At 40.0% G+C, this 18,662-nt stretch overlaps 1 protein-coding gene across 1 annotated transcript in view; it reads left to right on the forward strand.

Moving 5' to 3' along the window:
* Positions 1 to 230: 230 nt before the first annotated feature.
* Positions 231 to 18,662, forward strand: part of STRA6 (signaling receptor and transporter of retinol STRA6) — a 212,043-nt gene continuing 193,611 nt past the window's right edge. The window contains exons 1-7 of the mRNA XM_069765645.1: positions 231 to 351; positions 6,164 to 6,291; positions 6,411 to 6,477; positions 7,947 to 8,032; positions 8,139 to 8,278; positions 14,016 to 14,182; positions 15,562 to 15,681. Coding sequence (XP_069621746.1) covers positions 6,191 to 6,291; positions 6,411 to 6,477; positions 7,947 to 8,032; positions 8,139 to 8,278; positions 14,016 to 14,182; positions 15,562 to 15,681 — 681 coding nt within the window. The 5' untranslated portion in view covers positions 231 to 351; positions 6,164 to 6,190. The remainder of the gene's footprint in view (positions 352 to 6,163; positions 6,292 to 6,410; positions 6,478 to 7,946; positions 8,033 to 8,138; positions 8,279 to 14,015; positions 14,183 to 15,561; positions 15,682 to 18,662) is intronic.

Below are 18,662 nucleotides of genomic sequence, written 5' to 3' on the forward strand. Positions count from 1 at the left end.
GCTTTTGTGGATTACACAAAGACTAGAGGTATGCTCGGAAGTTATTAATGCTGCTGATGTAGTTGTACGAGTCCCTCGACCAACATCCACACCCCCTTTTCTTGGATAACATCCACTACCTTCTTGCTGTGCGGGGTGTAAAGTTCTCCCCCCTCCCACTGAACTTTGCCTGCTCTGTCTGGGCGCTCTCCCCCACCTCCTCATCTCAGATAAATCACCCCCCCCTCATCATTTCCAGACCAGAGAAGTAAGGAGAGCGTGCACATATTTCTCTTCTATCAGGATACAGGTGTCTTTGCTGCTCAGCACCTGCAGCGTGCAGGGAGGGCCACATCCACCATAGGACAAAAGGTTTGTCATTTTTTTTGTTGCCAGGTGGATACATATTCAAATTTAAATAATATGGTAAAGTTGGAGGCAGTTACTAGGCTTTATTCATTGGCTATGAGAAGACAGCGCAGTAGGGTAAGGGTGACCTTCCTGTTACATTGTGGCTCATGGAAGAGATTCTTAGAAACTTTTCGGATTGTTACATTGTATTGGCTAAGTTATAGATCTTACATGAGACTATCGTGATAATATTTAGAATTAGACCAGGATCAGTTACCTGTGTGTAGAGAGGACATAACTTTTCATGCAATTACTTCACAATAAAGAAAAAAAGAACAGATAATGGAATTAGAATGCAATGTAATAAAACAGACCATTCACTTTCCTAACTTTTTAGCTGTTTGGACACCCAAGGCTTCCCTAGTGTAAGGGCTAGAATGGTAAAATGAACTTAACTTGGTTAGAATATTAGTTTTAAAGAAATTTGAAGCCGGTCATGTCACAGCAAGAAAATGTATGATATGTTTCTATGGAGAAAAAAATAATAATCCAATAATATAATTATCTAGCATTATCTGGCATTCTTCATATTTTTTGTATGTCGCTGAGTTCAGATGTCCATGAATCCGGTCTATGAATACTTATTTATAAGAGTATGGCGCGCTCCATATTTTGTATGAATGCGTTGCTACACAATATACCTAACAGCTAGAAAAGATCACTTTACACTGCTTAATATTACAAGGATATTTGTAAAATTATACTTATCGTCATGATTTTTTTTCATCATGGTTTATTTGATACTATATAAAGTATGTGATGTATATTAAGTTTTGAACGTTCAAGCTTTAACACTACTTGACTTTAGAAAACTATACGCTGCACAAAATGCCAAGATTTTTTGGTCACACTAATATGTAACAATAATAATAATTATAATAATAATTTTTATTTATATAGCGCCAACATATTCCTCAGCACTTTACAATTAAGCGGGGACATGTACAAACAATAAATTCGGTACGAGTTAAGACAATTTAAACAGTGACATTAGGAGTGAGGTCCCTTCTCGCAAGCTTACAATCTATAAGGAAATGGGGGGAATAAAAATATTAGGCTAAAAATGTTGAGAATTTTTTGTTAAAAAGTTAAATATTTCCAATTTATTGCCTTACATTACATTTGTATTCTTTAAACCCACATGCGTCTTCTCCCAATCTCGGATGGCCTCTCACCCCAACATTCAGTGTTTGAAAGAATTATAACCCATTTTATTAAAAGCCTAACACTTAGCCCCACAGAGAGGGGAGGGGATGTCAATAAATAGTAGGGGGGCTGCTCCCTGGTGGTGATAAATAGGGGTAATATAAAGGTTCCTCATAAATTCCCAAATGAGCGACCATTCAGTTCCAGCATGGCCACCGTTACATTAATTATGAGATGTAAGGAAGCCAGGCCACAGAAGCATTAGCAGCAGACATTGAGAGATAACATAGTGCCTGTACTGATACAGTACCAATTACATCACTTCGTGGTAGTCAGGAGTCTGTACATGAGCGGCATTTTACAAAATAATAAGCACATGCGGATTTTGCCTATTTACTGTAGATTGGAATGTGAAATATATTATAATGCTTATTCCACGAATATACTTTGAAGCTGAGATCTGCCACAAAATATGATGCAACTTCTATTACACAGATTAGAATCTACTATATACAGTTATATGAAAAAGTTTGGGCACCCCTATTAATCTTAAGCTTAATGTTTTATAAAAATTATCTTTTTTGCAACAGCTATTTCAGTTTCATATATCTAATAACTGTTGGACACAGTAATGTTTCTGCCTTGAAATGAGGTTTATTGTACTAACAGAAAATGTGCAATCTGCATTCAAACAAAATTTGACAGGTGCATAAGTATGGGTACCCCACCAGAAAAGTGACATTAATATTTAGTAGATCCTCCTTTTGCAAAAATAACAGCCTCTAGTCACTTCCTGTAGCTTTTAATGAGTTCCTGGATCCTGGATGAAGGTATTTTTGACCATTCCTCTTTACAAAACAATTCCAGTTCAGTTAAGTTTGATGGTCGCCGAGCATGGACAGCCCTCTTCAAATGATCCCACAGATGTTCAATGATATTCAGGTCTGGGGACTGGGATGGCCATTAAAGAACAGTGTAATTGTTCCTCTGCATGAATGCCTGAGTAGATTTGGAGAGGTGTTTTGGATCATTGTCTTGCTGAAAGATCCATCCCCTGCGTAACTTCAACTTTGTCACTGATTCATGAACATTATTGTCAAGAATCTGCTGATATTGAGAGGCATCCATGCGTCCCTCAACTTTAACAAGATTCCCGGTGCCGGCATTGGCCACACAGCCCCAAAGCATGATGGAACCTCCACCAAATTTTACTGTGGGTAGCAAGTGTTTTTCTTGGAATGCTGTTTTTTGGCCGCCATGCATAACGCCTTTTTGTATGACCAAACAACTCAATCTTGGTTTCAACAGTCCACAGGACCTTCTTCCAAAAAGAAATTGGCTTCTCCAAATGTGCTTTTGCATACCTCAGCCGACTCTGTTTGTGGTGTGCTTGCAGAAATGGCTTCTTTCGCATCACTCTCTCATATAGCTTCTCCTTGTGCAAAGTGCGTTGTATAGTTGACCGATGCACAGTGACGCCATCTGCAGCAAGTTGATGCTGCAGCTCTCTGGAGGTGTTCTGAGGATTGTCCTTGACTGATCTCACCATTCTTCTTCTCTGCCTTTCTGATGTTTTTCTTGGCCTGCCACTTCTGGCCTTAACAAGAACTGTACCTGTGTTCTTCCATTTCCTTACTATGTTCCTCACAGTGGAAATTGACAGGTTAAATCTCTGAGACAGCTTTTTGTATCCTTCCCCTGAACAACTATGTTGAATAATCTTTGTTTTCAGATCATTAGACAGTTGTTTTGAGGAGCCCATGATGCCACTCTTCAGAGGACATTCAAACAGGAGAACAACTTGCAAGTGGCCACTTTAAGTAGCTTTTCTCATGATTGCATACACCTGGCTGTGAAGTTCAAAGCTCAATGAGGTTAGAAAACCAAAAAAAGTGTTTTTGTAAGTCTGTAAAAAGTAGGTAGGAGTATTTAAAACAAGAAAATGATAAGGGTGTCCATACTTATGCACCTGTCAAATTTTGTTTGAATGCAGATTGCACATTTTCTGTTAGTACAACAAACCTCATTTCAAGGCAGAAACATTAATGTTTTATAAAAAATTGTTTTTATAAAACATTAAGCTTAAGATTGATAGGGGTGCCCAAACTTTTTCATATAACTGTAATTGTCTAAGGGTCACTTCCGTCTTTCTGTCTGTCCTTCTGTCTGTCTGTCACGGATATTCATTGGTCGCGGCCTCTGTCTGTCATGGAATCCAAGTCGCTGATTGGTCGTGGCAAAACGCCCACGACCATTGCCACGACCAATCAGCGACGGGCGCAGTCCAGCGGCAACATGGCCGCTCTTTCCTCCCCGCAGTCAGTGCCCGCTCCGTACTCCCCTCCAGCCAGCGCTCACACAGGGTTGATGGCAGAATTAATGGACCGCGTTATGCCGCGGTGTAACGCATTCCATTAACGCTGCTATTAACCCTCTGTGACCAACTTTTTTACTATTGAGGCTGCCTATGCAGCCTCAATAGTAAAAAGATCTAATGTTAAAAATAATAAAAAAATAAAAAATCATCATATACTCACATTCCGGCGCCTTTCCCGCTCCTCGCGGCGCTCCGGTGACCGCTCCATGCAAGCGGCAGGTTCCGGTGGCAAGGATGGTATGCGACAAGGACCTGCCATGACATCACGGTTATGTGACTGCGACGTCATCACAGGTCCTGCGAGAAAGACCTGCCATGACGTCACGGTCATGTGACCGCGACGTCATCACAGGTCCTGCGCCCATACAAACCCTGGGACTGGAAGCTGCTGCGTGCACCGCACACAGGGCCAGGACTTCAACGGAGGGTGAGTATATGTTTATGTTTTATTTTAAGTCTGTATACTACATGGCTCTGTGCTGTATACTCCGTCACTCTGCAATATACTACGTGGCTGGGCAATATACTATGTGACTAGGCAATATACTACGTAGCTGGGCAATATACTATGTGGCTGGGCAATATACTACGTGGCTGGGCAATATACTACGTGACTGGGGAGTATACTACATGGCTGGGCAATATACTATGTGGCTGGGCAATATACTATGTGGCTGGGCAATATACTACATGGCTGGGCAATATACTACGTGGCTGGGCAATATACTACATGGCTGGGCAATATACTACGTGGCTGGGCAATATACTACGTGGACATGCATATTCTAGAATACCCGATGCGTTAGAATCGGGCCACCATCTGGTAATCAATAATAGCATACCAAATTCACGACAATAAAAATTGAGAAATGTTCTTTTTTTATTTACTTGGCAAATGCCTGGATTGTTAGACATTTTGGTATATTTGTAATTTACTTTTAATGGTAGAGAACATTTATAAAAGTCTAAAACAACATTAATATACAAAATTAGTAATTTTCAGTTGTTGGATCAAACGAACTTTGTAGTTTATGAGCCTGGGAGTCACAGTCTCATGTAAAAGCTGGTGTAATTTTGTAATTACAGCGCAAATAACAGGGCGAGAATAACTGATCTTGCCAGGCAATTTTGAAAGCAAACTCCTAACAAACCAGGTAAAGAATTGGTGTTAGTGGTGGCTATTCCGGCCTTCATATCAAGAATCCTCTAACAATCCAAACCAGGCTTGAACTGGCCAACAGAACAGGAGAATTCTCCGGTGGGCCCCTGTGCAAGAGAAGACCACCATCCTCTTATATGAGCAGTATTTGGCACAATATACTTGTGTCACTATGCACAGATAAAGACAGCATCTTATTCATTTAACATCTACCCAGCTCATTGTTATATAAATTTGTGATTGAGGATAATATCATATTTGCATGTAGCTAAAAAGTGGGGCCCTGGAGTAGGCTACTGGTGGGCCCTTGACACCCCAGTCTGACACTGGCTCCAAACCCTGTGAACACTTCTGTTGTGCTTAACCCCAGAGGAGAAAACTTCACTAGATAGTTAAATCTGCATCAATGCAGTGTACTGTAGTCACCTTAATTCAGAGGGAGCTGCAAGCCTGGACTAGCTGCCATATTCACTTCCTGCTCAGATTCCTCTATACACAATTGCTTGACATACCAGGTAATCATCAAATGTAAAAAACAAACAAAGAGAAGTCAGATTATTGCTATAGGTTGTATCAGGTAGATATACCAAGGTACGCAGCAGTCAATATCATTAAAGATAAGTAATAAGTGTTCAATAATTGGATGATAACAGAGCAATAAGGCTGAGCGATCCGGAATAATCAGTCATTGTTAGGATGTCTTTGTCAGATCTGCCCTCATGTGACATGGACGACTGTATTAATTAGCACTCTCATATTACTAATAAGATGTTGGTCTGCCATTGTAAAAGAGGATTAGACATGTGAAAGGGGATAGAAAAGTTCAAGTTAATGTTACGTAAAGGCCATAGTCATATGACTGCTCACCTAGTGTCTTCTACATTGATTTGTCCATTGTGAATTGACATCATTGACATATTTCTTATACACTTCTCAAACCCTAAACTTTTCTACAAGTCTTTCTGCTATTCCATTCATTGCTTATTCTAGCTATTCTTCTGAGGGAATGTATGTAATCCCCTAAACAAAAGGATGCTGTGCTGGGCAGTCAGCTGATCATGGTTATATAAGGTGGACTTTTTCTCGTCCAGTTTTAGGAGCAGTGAGTGGGAAACATTATGTCAAGTCTAGAGCCAAGCCCCGAGCCTGGACAAGATGACCTGCTTTATGATGACTGGTATATTGATGATCCCCAAGAACCAACAATACCACCCCATGAGTAAGGGATACTTTTCTCTGCTTTGAAAGTCTTTGTTTATGTTATTAGAAACCATTTGAGTTGATTTGTAACATGAATTAACAGCAAGTGATAAATATCAAAGTTTAATTTTGTTCTAGAATTATCTTACCGTGTTTTCCAGCCATGTCTGATGGATTATACCACCTTATCCTTGCACCTGTATCAGTGAGTGTATAAAGTTATTACTACTTTTACTTTTTTATTATTATTATTACATCCAAATTATAAATACTGTAGGTTTGTGACATGTCTGGTACATTCTGGTGACCCCTTCACTATTACTGAGATAGAAGGACCATTAGGCTCTGGGAATTAGATGCCACCCCCAATGACTGCTCTCACTAGAGTTACATCTTAGCAAATAGTATTTTTTAAATATTGGCCAAATGTAAGAAAAAAAAAAAAATTAAATAAATCATGCATATGACACCTATACTGGCTTAACCTTTGCATTAACTTGTAACTTTGTGACATTGATGAAATCTAAATATTTCCTGCTAAATGACAGCTACATGCAATAATAGCACCGCCTTATTAATCCACTTACAATGTGTAATTGCTTGCTTAGATTATTTAAAATATGTTACAAGTGGTGGTGAAAGCTTAGTTATTGGAAATCATCTGTTTTGTTGAATGTTATAGCAAGCATTACCCACTTTGAAATGTGATTTTGCACATTAATTAGCTACCAACTTGCCTTAGTCATAAAATTCTCTATCAATAAGTTTTTTTTATTTTACATGTCAAGGGCAGATTTACAGGAGGGCTGTGGAGGGTGCATCATTAATCAACTTTGCATCCCATGATTTGGAAACTATTGCAGCCTTTGTGAATCTGAACCAGTTTTTACTTATTCCTACTTTGGATTTTTTTAAAGAATACTGTTTGAATTGTAAACCTGTTACTGTATACATAATTTATATATGCCGTATTTTAGCAAAAAGTGCAGAGGGACTGCAAAAAGTAAAGCTTATTTCCTCATCTTGATTAGTGTAAATGAATGCTAAATTTCATTAGGGATCCATAGTTAAAATGCAACTCCACAGCAAGTCTTAAGTAAGCAAGTCTTAAGTTATTAAGTTTGTTTTATAGATGGCCATACACATTATATAAGTGTGGGCTAAATAATAGTTTGGCTGACGTCCATACTCATTGGCAAGCTAAGCTCGGTCGAGCGCTCATGTGTTCTCTCCTAGAGCCACTGCCAGGCTCCTCTGACAGCGACTTATTTCCACCAAAAAGGATCGCCTGTTAAGAATTAAATTTTGGGACCCTTCTCTCTTTCCACATCATCTGTCAGGGAAAGTTGGGAGGCCCCAAAATAGGTCAGATCCCTGTGATATCAGCAGGATTGGTAACTTTAGTCTAATCTGCATGGGGACCTTTAGTGCCAAACAAGAGCAGTGTTCAGCTAAGTGTTTCTGATCCTTCAATTCAACATGTCTCTATCATTTGTCAAGTTTTGTAAGAGTGCAGTTATCCTTTAAGAATTTTTTCATGTAATTTACAGAAATTTAGAAGGTACATGTTTTACTACTATTTAGTATTCTATGTGAATTCAATTTCTACATTGTCATTAACTCTTCTTGATTTAATATATCTATTATTTATCATGCACGTGTATCTCCTTCTAGCTATGTACATTGCTGCTTCTATGTTTCCTGGTTCGAAGGCAAAAACTTTGCACCTCTTTGTGTTGGGGCGTCCCTGGTGTTCTAAGGTATTTTGTTGTCACCATCTTCCTCCGTGGTATAAACCAATTCTCCATTCAGTGAATTTTCTTCTGTATAGTTCATCATATTTATCTTTTATACTTATATTTACAGCCCTTTAAATCTCCTAGAAGGTCCTGGTAACAACTGGATACCATGTGCAGCTTTGGGGTTGCTGTTTTCATCAATCTTTAGGATGCTTTTAGACCCTACCGCTCTCAACTTCATGCCAAACAGTGATGGGCCTTACAAAGGTATTCACAATACCATTCTACCTGCACAAAGTTTGATAACAATTGCATAGTGCTGGTCTTCTTGAGATTAACAGCGGTAAAGAGATTGACGAGGACAGAGTCAAAATTGAAATACCTCAACACAATTAATATAACAAGTGGTTTCTCCAAAGTCATCAGAAAATGCTACTTTTAATGACTTTTGCAGTCTTAGACAAGCATCTTTAATTTTTAGTAGAGCACAATTTGATTGTTGCTACCTGCTGCAAATGTCATGCATAACCAGATTCCAAATTCTGGCAGTATTCATGAAGAATCATAGTCCATATTTCATGGATAATGGCCTCCAGTTCAGTAATATTCTTCAGTTTGCATGCTGTAACCTCTTTATTCAAATCTCACCAAAGATTTTCTGTGGAGTTCAAGTCAGGCTACTGTGAAGGCCACTTCAACATTTTCCAGGACATCTTCTGAAAAGTGAATGTTTTTAGGGATGTAGTAGGAAACATTTTTCGCAATTTCAAGGTTAATGGGACACTTGCTAAACTGACAAATGTAGAACTGGCAAAAGGAACAAGCTTTCATTCATTTGCTGCCACCAGACTCATGAGAAGGCAGGTAACCAGAAGTCCTCAAATGAGCACAAAAGACATGCAGCACCATTTTGTGGAGGGAGGCACTTAGAGTTTTGGTACATCTAGTATGTACCTTATAGTACTAACTTAAACTTAAGATGTAACCTTTACTGACTCAAAAACAAAACAAAACTTGGCTCCAATATGCCCCAATTCACTGAAATAAGCTACAGGTGTTTTAGGATTTTATTTGGGGAAGAAATGAACCAAAACTGAAATTTTTGGGGGACTATGGATCAGCATTATGTCTGGAAGAATAAAAATAAGCATGTGTTTGTTGGCAACGGATTCATCTCTGTACCATCCAGCTGTTCAATAGTGAATATATGTTTATGCAGATGCAAAGATAGCACAGGTTACAACTGATATTTCTCATAGCTTAGGATCTTAGCATCTTGCCTGTCAGCTTGCAAAGTGAAAGTAAAAGTGTGCTTCCACTGTTTTTTTCTTTTTAACAATGCATTATTGTCAATAAAACACTACTGCTTGAGACAGAAACTCATGTTCTATTAAACAGTGGTAAATAGTAGTTGATGAAACAAAAACAATAATAAGAATTATTCTAACAGTATTAAAAAGAAAAGCACTGCCTACAATGAAGCATAGCGGCGACATGGTGATGCTCTAGGGCTGCTTTGCTTTTTCTGACATAGTAAGTCTGCAGCATGTGAAGGGCAGTAAGATTAATTCACTCAAATATCAGTAATTGCAAGGAGAAAACATCTTGCTTTCTGTGAAGAAGCTGACACTTACCAGTCGTTGGATTATTTATTATTTGAAGTATACTTCAAAGTCCAGTAAGGCTTGGTTTCAGGCCAGAGTCACACTAGCATGTAACAAGGCTGAGTGGCATCCAATAAAACATCGCATAGAACTAAGCCCAGTGTTATACTATGTTGCAGTTCACATCTGAAATTATCTTCTCATGCTGATTTGGAATGAGACAACTATCGCAGCATGCTTTGTTGGCAGCGAGACTCAGATCACCGAGTTTCTGGTGCATGTGAAATATTGGACTGCACTCGGATGTCATCCCAGGGCAGTCCAATATACACGGAGTCAGGCCATGGAGGAGATTGAGAAATTACTTTCTTCATCTACGCCGCACCTGTGCTGCGATTCTCTCATAAGAGAGGATCTGAGTACAGTAGTATGATGCTTGGCTCATGCTCGCAGCAGAGCTGGAGTTGAGTGTCATTAGCATATTGCATCTGATGCTCTTGCATCGGATACCATACGCCGGTGTGATTCCAGCCTTAGAAGAAATCATAAAAGGCCATCACAGTCCCCTGACTCTATGGATAATCTGTGGAGAGATTAGAAAATGGTGGTTACTGCTTGTAAATAGAGTAAGCGAATATGTTTGGATTCGGTCGCCGAACATAAATTTGACATATCCTTGCCATATTGCTACCCTATTCGTGCCAAATTTATGTTTGATGATCGGTTCCGAACATATTCTGTCATTTCTACTCCCATCGACTCCAATGACGTTCGGCTGTGTTCGGCGAGTATTGCAAAAACAATATTCACTGCCGATCATATTCGGAACTGAATTTTGAAAACTTCAACTCTACTTGTAAACTCAATAATATTAGTGAATTGGAAACCATTGACTATGAGGAATGGGCTAAGATTTCTCAGAAATGCTGCAAGAAGCTGGTATCTAGCTATGCATCACATTGGTAGAAGGCCATAACAGGTTCCTAAGTAATAATGACTTGTCATGAAGACGTTGTATAATTCTGAGACTGCAGTGATAATTAAAAGTGGCCTTTAGTACTGAATTTGGAGAGCTCAGTTACTAGGGATAAGCAAATTGATTCTACGTGCATCAAATTCATGTAGAATTTTTAGGAATTCACTGTACCAAGGGAATTCTAACAATTTAAAAATCAATTGACCAAATCTCCAAATAAAGCTGCTGCCATTTTACAAGTTACAGAAGATTGATCATGCATAGCATAGAAGGCTCAAATGACCCTGTGTGCAGTCAGATAAACTTCTCCATAGTGCCTTGCAGCTATCACATCAGAAAGTATAGCACAGCCTGTCATAAAGGGATAGCAGCAGCCATGTTGGGGTGAATCTGGATAGTGAGAGGATATCACAGCTCACTACTTAGTCTTTGAGGTAATTAGAGAAAGCCATAGTACAGTAAATCAACATTACAGATAGTGTATGGCAACACAGCAGTAAGGTTACCCTACATTGACGCATAGCCATATACAGTGGGGCAAAAAAGTATTTAGTCAGTCAGCAATAGTGCAAGTTCCACCACTTAAAAAGATGAGAGGCGTCTGTAATTTACATCATAGGTAGACCTCAACTATGGGAGACAAACTGAGAAATAAAAATCCAGAAAATCACATTGTCTGTTTTTTTAACAATTTATTTGCATATTATGGTGGAAAATAAGTATTTGGTCAGAAACAAACAATCAAGATTTCTGGCTCTCACAGACCTGTAACTTCTTCTTTAAGAGTCTCCTCTTTCCTCCACTCATTACCTGTAGTAATGGCACCTGTTTAAACTTGTTATCAGTATAAAAAGACACCTGTGCACACCCTCAAACAGTCTGACTCCAAACTCCACTATGGTGAAGACCAAAGAGCTGTCAAAGGACACCAGAAACAAAATTGTAGCCCTGCACCAGGCTGGGAAGACTGAATCTGCAATAGCCAACCAGCTTGGAGTGAAGAAATCAACAGTGGGAGCCATAATTAGAAAATGGAAGACATACAAGACCACTGATAATCTCCCTCGATCTGGGGCTCCACGCAAAATCCCACCCCGTGGGGTCAGAATGATCACAAGAACGGTGAGCAAAAATCCCAGAACCACGCGGGGGGACCTAGTGAATGAACTGCAGAGAGCTGGGACCAATGTAACAAGGCCTACCATAAGTAACACACTACGCCACCATGGACTCAGATCCTGCAGTGCCAGACGTGTCCCAATGCCTAAGCCAGTACATGTCCGGGCCCGTCTGAAGTTTGCTAGAGAGCATTTGGATGATCCAGAGGAGTTTTGGGAGAATGTCCTATGGTCTGATGAAACCAAACTGGAACTGTTTGGTAGAAACACAACTTGTCGTGTTTGGAGGAAAAAGAATACTGAGTTGCATCCATCAAACACCATACCTACTGTAAAGCATGGTGGTGGAAACATCATGCTTTGGGGCTGTTTCTCTGCAAAGGGGCCAGGACGACTGATCCGGGTACATGAAAGAATGAATGGGGCCATGTATCGTGAGATTTTGAGTGCAAACCTCCTTCCATCAGCAAGGGCATTGAAGATGAAACGTGGCTGGGTCTTTCAACATGACAATGATCCAAAGCACACCGCCAGGGCAACAAAGGAGTGGCTTCGTAAGAAGCATTTCAAGGTCCTGGAGTGGCCTAGCCAGTCTCCAGATCTCAACCCTATAGAAAACCTTTGGAGGGAGTTGAAAGTCCGTGTTGCCAAGCGAAAAGCCAAAAACATCACTGCTGTAGAGGAGATCTGCATGGAGGAATGGGCCAACATACCAACAACAGTGTGTGGCAACCTTGTGAAGACTTACAGAAAACGTTTGACCTCTGTCATTGCCAACAAAGGATATATTACAAAGTATTGAGATGAAATTTTGTTTCTGACCAAATACTTATTTTCCACCATAATATGCAAATAAAATGTTAAAAAAACAGACAATATGATTTTCTGGATTTTTTTTTCTCAGTTTGTCTCCCATAGTTGAGGTCTACCTATGATGTAAATTACAGACGCCTCTCATCTTTTTAAGTGGTGGAACTTGCACTATTGCTGACTGACTAAATACTTTTTTGCCCCACTGTATGTTAAAGGGACACTGTCACCTGAATTTGGAGGGAACAATCTTCAGCCATGGAGGCGGGGTTTGTGGGGTTTTGATTCACCCTTTCCTTACCCGCTGGCTGCATGCTGGCTGCAATATTGGATTGAAGTTCATTCTCTGTCCTCCGTAGTACATGCCTGCCCAATGCAATCTTGCCTTGTGCAGGCGTGTACTATGGAGGACAGAGAATGAACTTCAATCCAATATTGCAGCCAGCATGCAGCCAGCGGGTAAGGAAAGGGTGAATCAAAAACCCCCAAACCCCACCTCCATGGCTGAAGATTGTTCCCTCCAAATCCAGGTGACAGTGTCCCTTTAAGGTCAATTTGACATTACCAAATCTGGGTTTGTGCTAAAGAGCTTGAAATTGGGTATAGTCCAATGAGTCCTTAGAGTGTTATACATGTCTCTTCAGGGCATTTTTAGTACTTACAAGTTGTAGTGAATCAATTTGACTTTCAAATTTTGGGGAAAAATTAATTGAAGCTTGAAAATTTGAATTTCAATTTTTCAGGTTGAGGTGTTTAAACGTTTCTTCTTTGATAGGTTTATTGCAAAAGCAGAAAGTTTATACATTTTGTTAATCTAATTTGCAATGGATTGAATATTTTTTATTGCAACTGTATATGTACTTTTCTAACATGCTAATGTTAAATATATTTTATCAAACAATGATCTGAAAATTCTTCTCAAAAACTAAAAAAAAATGTACCAAATAACAGTAAAAATCACTGCTACATGTGATCAATTAGTGTAACACTAAGGTTAAAGGAGATTTACACTTCTGGAAAATTCCTGTCCCCCAGCTGCATTCTGTTTTAAAACAACAAGCTGAGCTTTATTACTTACCTTCCCCAGGTCCAGGCCCCGACTCCACTGCTGCTCCCCGTATCTGCTCTTGTCTGCAGCACTGACATTACATCAAGAGTGCTGCTGTCAGTAAGTAACTGAACTGAGACACTCAAAGCTGCTTAGCTCAGATATTAACTGTAACACTGTCCACTTGACATCAGCGCTGCAGACATCAACAGACACCAGAATCAGCGGTGAAAACTAAGCCCGGACCTGGGGAGGGGAAGCAAAGCCCTATGTGTTATTTTGGAAACAAACTGCAGCAGTGGACACAGGGGTTTTTGATAATTGGAAAACCCGTTTAATGCATTATAAATATTCTGATGAAACAATGGAATACCAATGTTCATCTTATCATTTTTGTTGCCCTCTTAGTTTTTATTTTCTCATGCGATATAATGTTATGTATCTGCAGAACTTTGGAAAATCTTTGCTCTTTTCTATTATCCTGCATTGTATTACCCACTTCTGGCAAGTCACAGTGTGCAGAAAATACCTGGTTTTGTAGCCGGAACCATCTTATCATGGATGCACTGTGGGGCATTAATATGGCAGAAGGCAGAATGTCCACAGACACCACAGGTAAGCCAAAGAATATAAACCAAGCTTGGTAAATGGAAAAATGTGGAAAACCATGGTAAGCATAATACTAAATTATTAGTAAAATACTTTAGCCTAAACTTGGAAAAGGGTGCTAGACTTGAGAAGGGTGCTAGTCCCAGTGGAGCCAACTACTGGGCTCCTGTAGACCAGTAGTAGAGAGAATGAAGGAGCTGCACAACTAGAGGCACATAGAGATGCTTCAAATAGAATTTATTGTCAGTATTTCATATCCATTGGTTACACTAGGGTAAGTACAGTATTACGCTAACGTTTCAGGCAAAAACCCTTCATCAGATGTATAGGCTATGTTCAATGCATATATGTCAAAGGGGTCCAGGTTGCAATGTGGGATTCCCCCCAAGCAGGTACAACCAGGATGATGGGTTTTTCACCAAAAATGTTAATGTAATACTGTACTTACCATGGTGTTGTAAGCAGATGCAGAGCAATACAGTGTTAAAATATTATTTAATTTAGCAGTAAAGATGAAAGTAATCTCCTCCCAGCGATTTAATAGACAGTAAACAAGGATTAACCCCTTTCTGACCTCGGACGGGATAGCACGTCCGAGGTCAGAGCCCCTGCTTTGCTGCGGGCTCTGGTGGTGAGCCCGCATCAAAGCCAGGACATGTCAGCTGTTTTAAACAGCTGACATGTGCCCACAATAGCGGCACGTCTCGGCTCCGCTGCGCTGGATGCAGAGTGCGCTGCTCACCCTGCTGCACTCTCCCTGACGGTGAGAAACTCCCTGACGCTTCACGCGCTTTCAGCTCTATTTCCGGCTTAAACACGCCCTCTCTTCCCGGGTCATTGGACCTGTCCGGTCTCCTATTCCTTCTCCTGGGCAGCATAGGACGCAGTTTCGACAGTTCTGAACCCGCCTCAATGCAGGCACCAGCAGCCTGGTCTTCCTCCTTACAGTGTCACCAATGGATATGAAATACTGACAATAAATCCTGTTTGAAGTTTTTTCAAGTACCTTTAGGTGTGCAACTCCTTCACTATGTTCATTATCAGATTAGTGGTGGCCTTGGTGGCAGACATAGGTGTCATAGCTGGGCAGATATTTATGTGCATTCCTGTATATGTACAGTAGGTAACGGTTAAGCTCCATTTTGTTTCCATGTAGTCTAAAACCACACAACCAAAAAACCCCACCTGGATTTATTGTGAATTGCTATGGTTTGGTGGTTTAGTGCTTCACTTGTACTAGATGCACAACTACAGTAATTTGTAGTGAGGCTTTGTGGTGTGAAATTCTCTGCCATGTGGCAAGAACCATCCACAATGGCTGAAGAAACCTAACTGTGTGCCATAGATAACAAATCTAATGATTTCTTTTCTCTTTTTACTCTCAGTTCTATCGATATTACTCCTTATTAGCAACTGTGCCACAGATCTGCTGCCTTCTTCTGCTAAGTATCATCTATCCTACTCTTCTCCTTCAAAAGGTTCGCCAGCCCGCTCACGCCGAGCAGGTAGGTAGCAATTGCTTTTCTGCATAGATTGTGTGCTTAGAATAGAGGCTTATACTGTATGCAATGTGCCACGCTGTGTTTAAGAATGACTGACAGCTTGAAAAGATGTCTGGCAAGATTTCTCTGCGCTGTATAAAAATAGCGGGGTTTAGTGTGAGCTGGCACCAACTGAGTTGTGTCCTGCTGTGGGTATTAATGGAGGGATTGGGTTGTTGGATTCTGTTTTTTTTCTTAATGCTGGACTATTGTTCACGTATGTTAATGTGCCTTACTTCTGTATATAGGATAATTATTGGTGAGGTGTATGGTACATTAAAGTGTTGTATTTCCTTCTCTACGCTTTTTTATAAAAAGCTGCTAACTTAACTACTAAAGCGAAATCTTCTTACGTCACAACACAGGGCAGACATCTTCTGTCGAGTTTTATACTGTTGCCCTCCCCAATCTACTTGCCTATTCTACAAACTTGTATTATATCTTAACTGCAAAAAGCATTCTTGGGATGGAGGGTGCCACAGCAAGAGTGCACCAATAGTAGAGCCACCCACTGTGCCCCCATAATGGAGCCAGCGTCAGTGCAAGCTCATTTTATAGATTATGCCAAGCTACATATTTTAAAGTGCCAGTCACAATGCACCCATAACAGTGAAAGAACAGTGACCCCTTATCAGAGCCAGCCACAGTGCCCTCATAATCGTGCAAGCCTCAACGCTCCTTTTATACATTATGCCAAGCTACATTACAGTGCCAGTCACAAGCACCCATAACAGTGAGAGCACAGTGACCTCGCAACAGAGCCACCCACTTTGCCCCAATAATGGAGTCAGCATCAGTGCTGCTTTTATATATTGTGCCAAGCTACATTACAGTGCCAGTCACAATGCACCTATGACAGCAGAGTGCCCACATAAAAGAGCCAGCCACAGATATTATCATCAGCAGCCAAATATATACAATATGTGGCAGAGGATATCATGACTCACAATGTGCTATCCTGATAACTTGTCACTAGTAATGGGACATTGCACAAGCCAATCCATTGACCGATGTAAAGTTCAATTGGTAAATTAGGTTATGTTCACACTAGGCTTTTTTAATGGAAATTTTCAGCTGCGTTTTACAGTACCAGCAAAGTCTATGAGATTTCAGAAATCTTATGCATACACCTTGGTTTTTTTGTCATCAGTATGTTGTGCTTGTTTTTTTGCACAATAGAGCCTGTCACTTCTTTTTTCCCTTTTTTCACCCATTAAAAAATTGGCACCAAAAAATGCAGGTATCCAGTTTTCCAGTGGTTTTTTGTGTCAAAACCTGATTAAATAGAACAAGATTTTATTTTTTTGCATCAAACTTTATCAGCATGCATAAGACACAAATATAGCATGCCAAAAAGTAAGGGAAAAAAGGCACAAAAACTGCAGCAAAAAATGCAAAAAATGCAGAAAAACGCAGAAAAACCTGCAAAAAAACAAACAAAAAAAGCGGCAAAAACATCTAGTGTGAACGCCTTCCACTGTCCCATCACATCTATCCTTCTGCAAGGTTATCGGAGTCAAGATAACCTTTGCTACATCTTTAGTGAGTTGTGGATTTAATTCTCACGAGCAGGGTCGTCTTATTTTGCTTTAATTATTGTATTGTTAACGTTGTTACTTATGACTTTTGTGTTTGAAACTGTTAAACTGTAAAGCGCTGCGGAATATGTTGGCGCTATATAAATAAAGATTATTATTATTATTATTAATTCACTTTGGAATATAAATAGTGACCTAATTGTAATTGATTCATGCCGTGGTCTATTCATGTAGTTAACCCCCATGGTTTATTTCATGGTAGAGTTCACTGGTGTCTATATACATTAGGTGATCTTATGAAGTGTAGATGGACACATTCTTGATGTACTCCTGCTGTAGATAGAAGTGGACCTATAACTACACACTGCCGTCCTCTTACCATCCCTAATCCTGGCAAGCTGTGCCTGAGGGAAAGTTGGCATTGCTGCAGCCCACGTTAGATGTTACCTAAGTCATGTCCGTGTAAAGGGATTTCAAGTGGGGAGCGAAGTCCCACTGAATAGACTCATTGTCCTAAAAATCTGTCCCATGTGATTAATCAGCCTGGTTCCCATGGTGACCGGTCGTTACTTAACACAAACTTTATCTGATTAATTATCAGGTGATGTGAATATAGTGGATGGGTGCGAATTTAGGTTAGATTTATGTAAAATAGAGAATTTCTACATATATTTATTTCTGTTACATCTCTATAGCATCTGTTCTATTTTTTTTGTAGTTACTTTCAAGGGCATCTGATTTGTATGTAATTTCTGTAAAAGCACTTAATTATTTTCTAACTCTGCTGAGTTGTAGATATATCTGGAAATATTACCAAGGTCACTGTTTGTTTTTTCAAACTTCTGAATGTATGTCCTATCTATCTGGAAATATTACCAAGGTCACTGTATGTTTTTTCAAACTTCTGAATGTATGTCCTATCCTGATTTGTCGGGAGATTTAAACTATGTTCACACATTGCTTTTGCTGCTTTTTTTCTGCAACCAAAATCAGATCTCATGGCAGTAAAAAGCTGCAGCAAAAAAAGCAGATTTTGCTTCCTTTTTTGCTGCTTTTCTTGCTTTGTTTTTGCTGCGTTTTCAAGATACCAAAGTTCAGCTTTGCTTCTACCTTGCAAGCATGAACAATATGTGACGCCCAGGAGACCGGGATACCCAGCACTGGACCAATGGAGTCTGTCTCTTGAGGGGGATGTCACGGGTGGCTTGACCCGGTGCTGTGGCCTCAGGCAATGCACAGTGTAAGGGGTATCATGAGGGGACAGGCACTTACTTGATCAGCAGCAGGTTCTCCCAGCGGTGACGATCTCGATCCTGGATAGATGGCTATTGTCCAAATGAAAGACTGAGGCACTGAAACGTTTAACCATTTTACTTTAACATAAAAGGATTTACAACCAGTCCTGTC

Source organism: Ranitomeya imitator, chromosome 4 (genome assembly GCF_032444005.1).
Source record: "Ranitomeya imitator isolate aRanImi1 chromosome 4, aRanImi1.pri, whole genome shotgun sequence".
Classification (NCBI taxonomy): domain Eukaryota; kingdom Metazoa; phylum Chordata; class Amphibia; order Anura; family Dendrobatidae; genus Ranitomeya; species Ranitomeya imitator.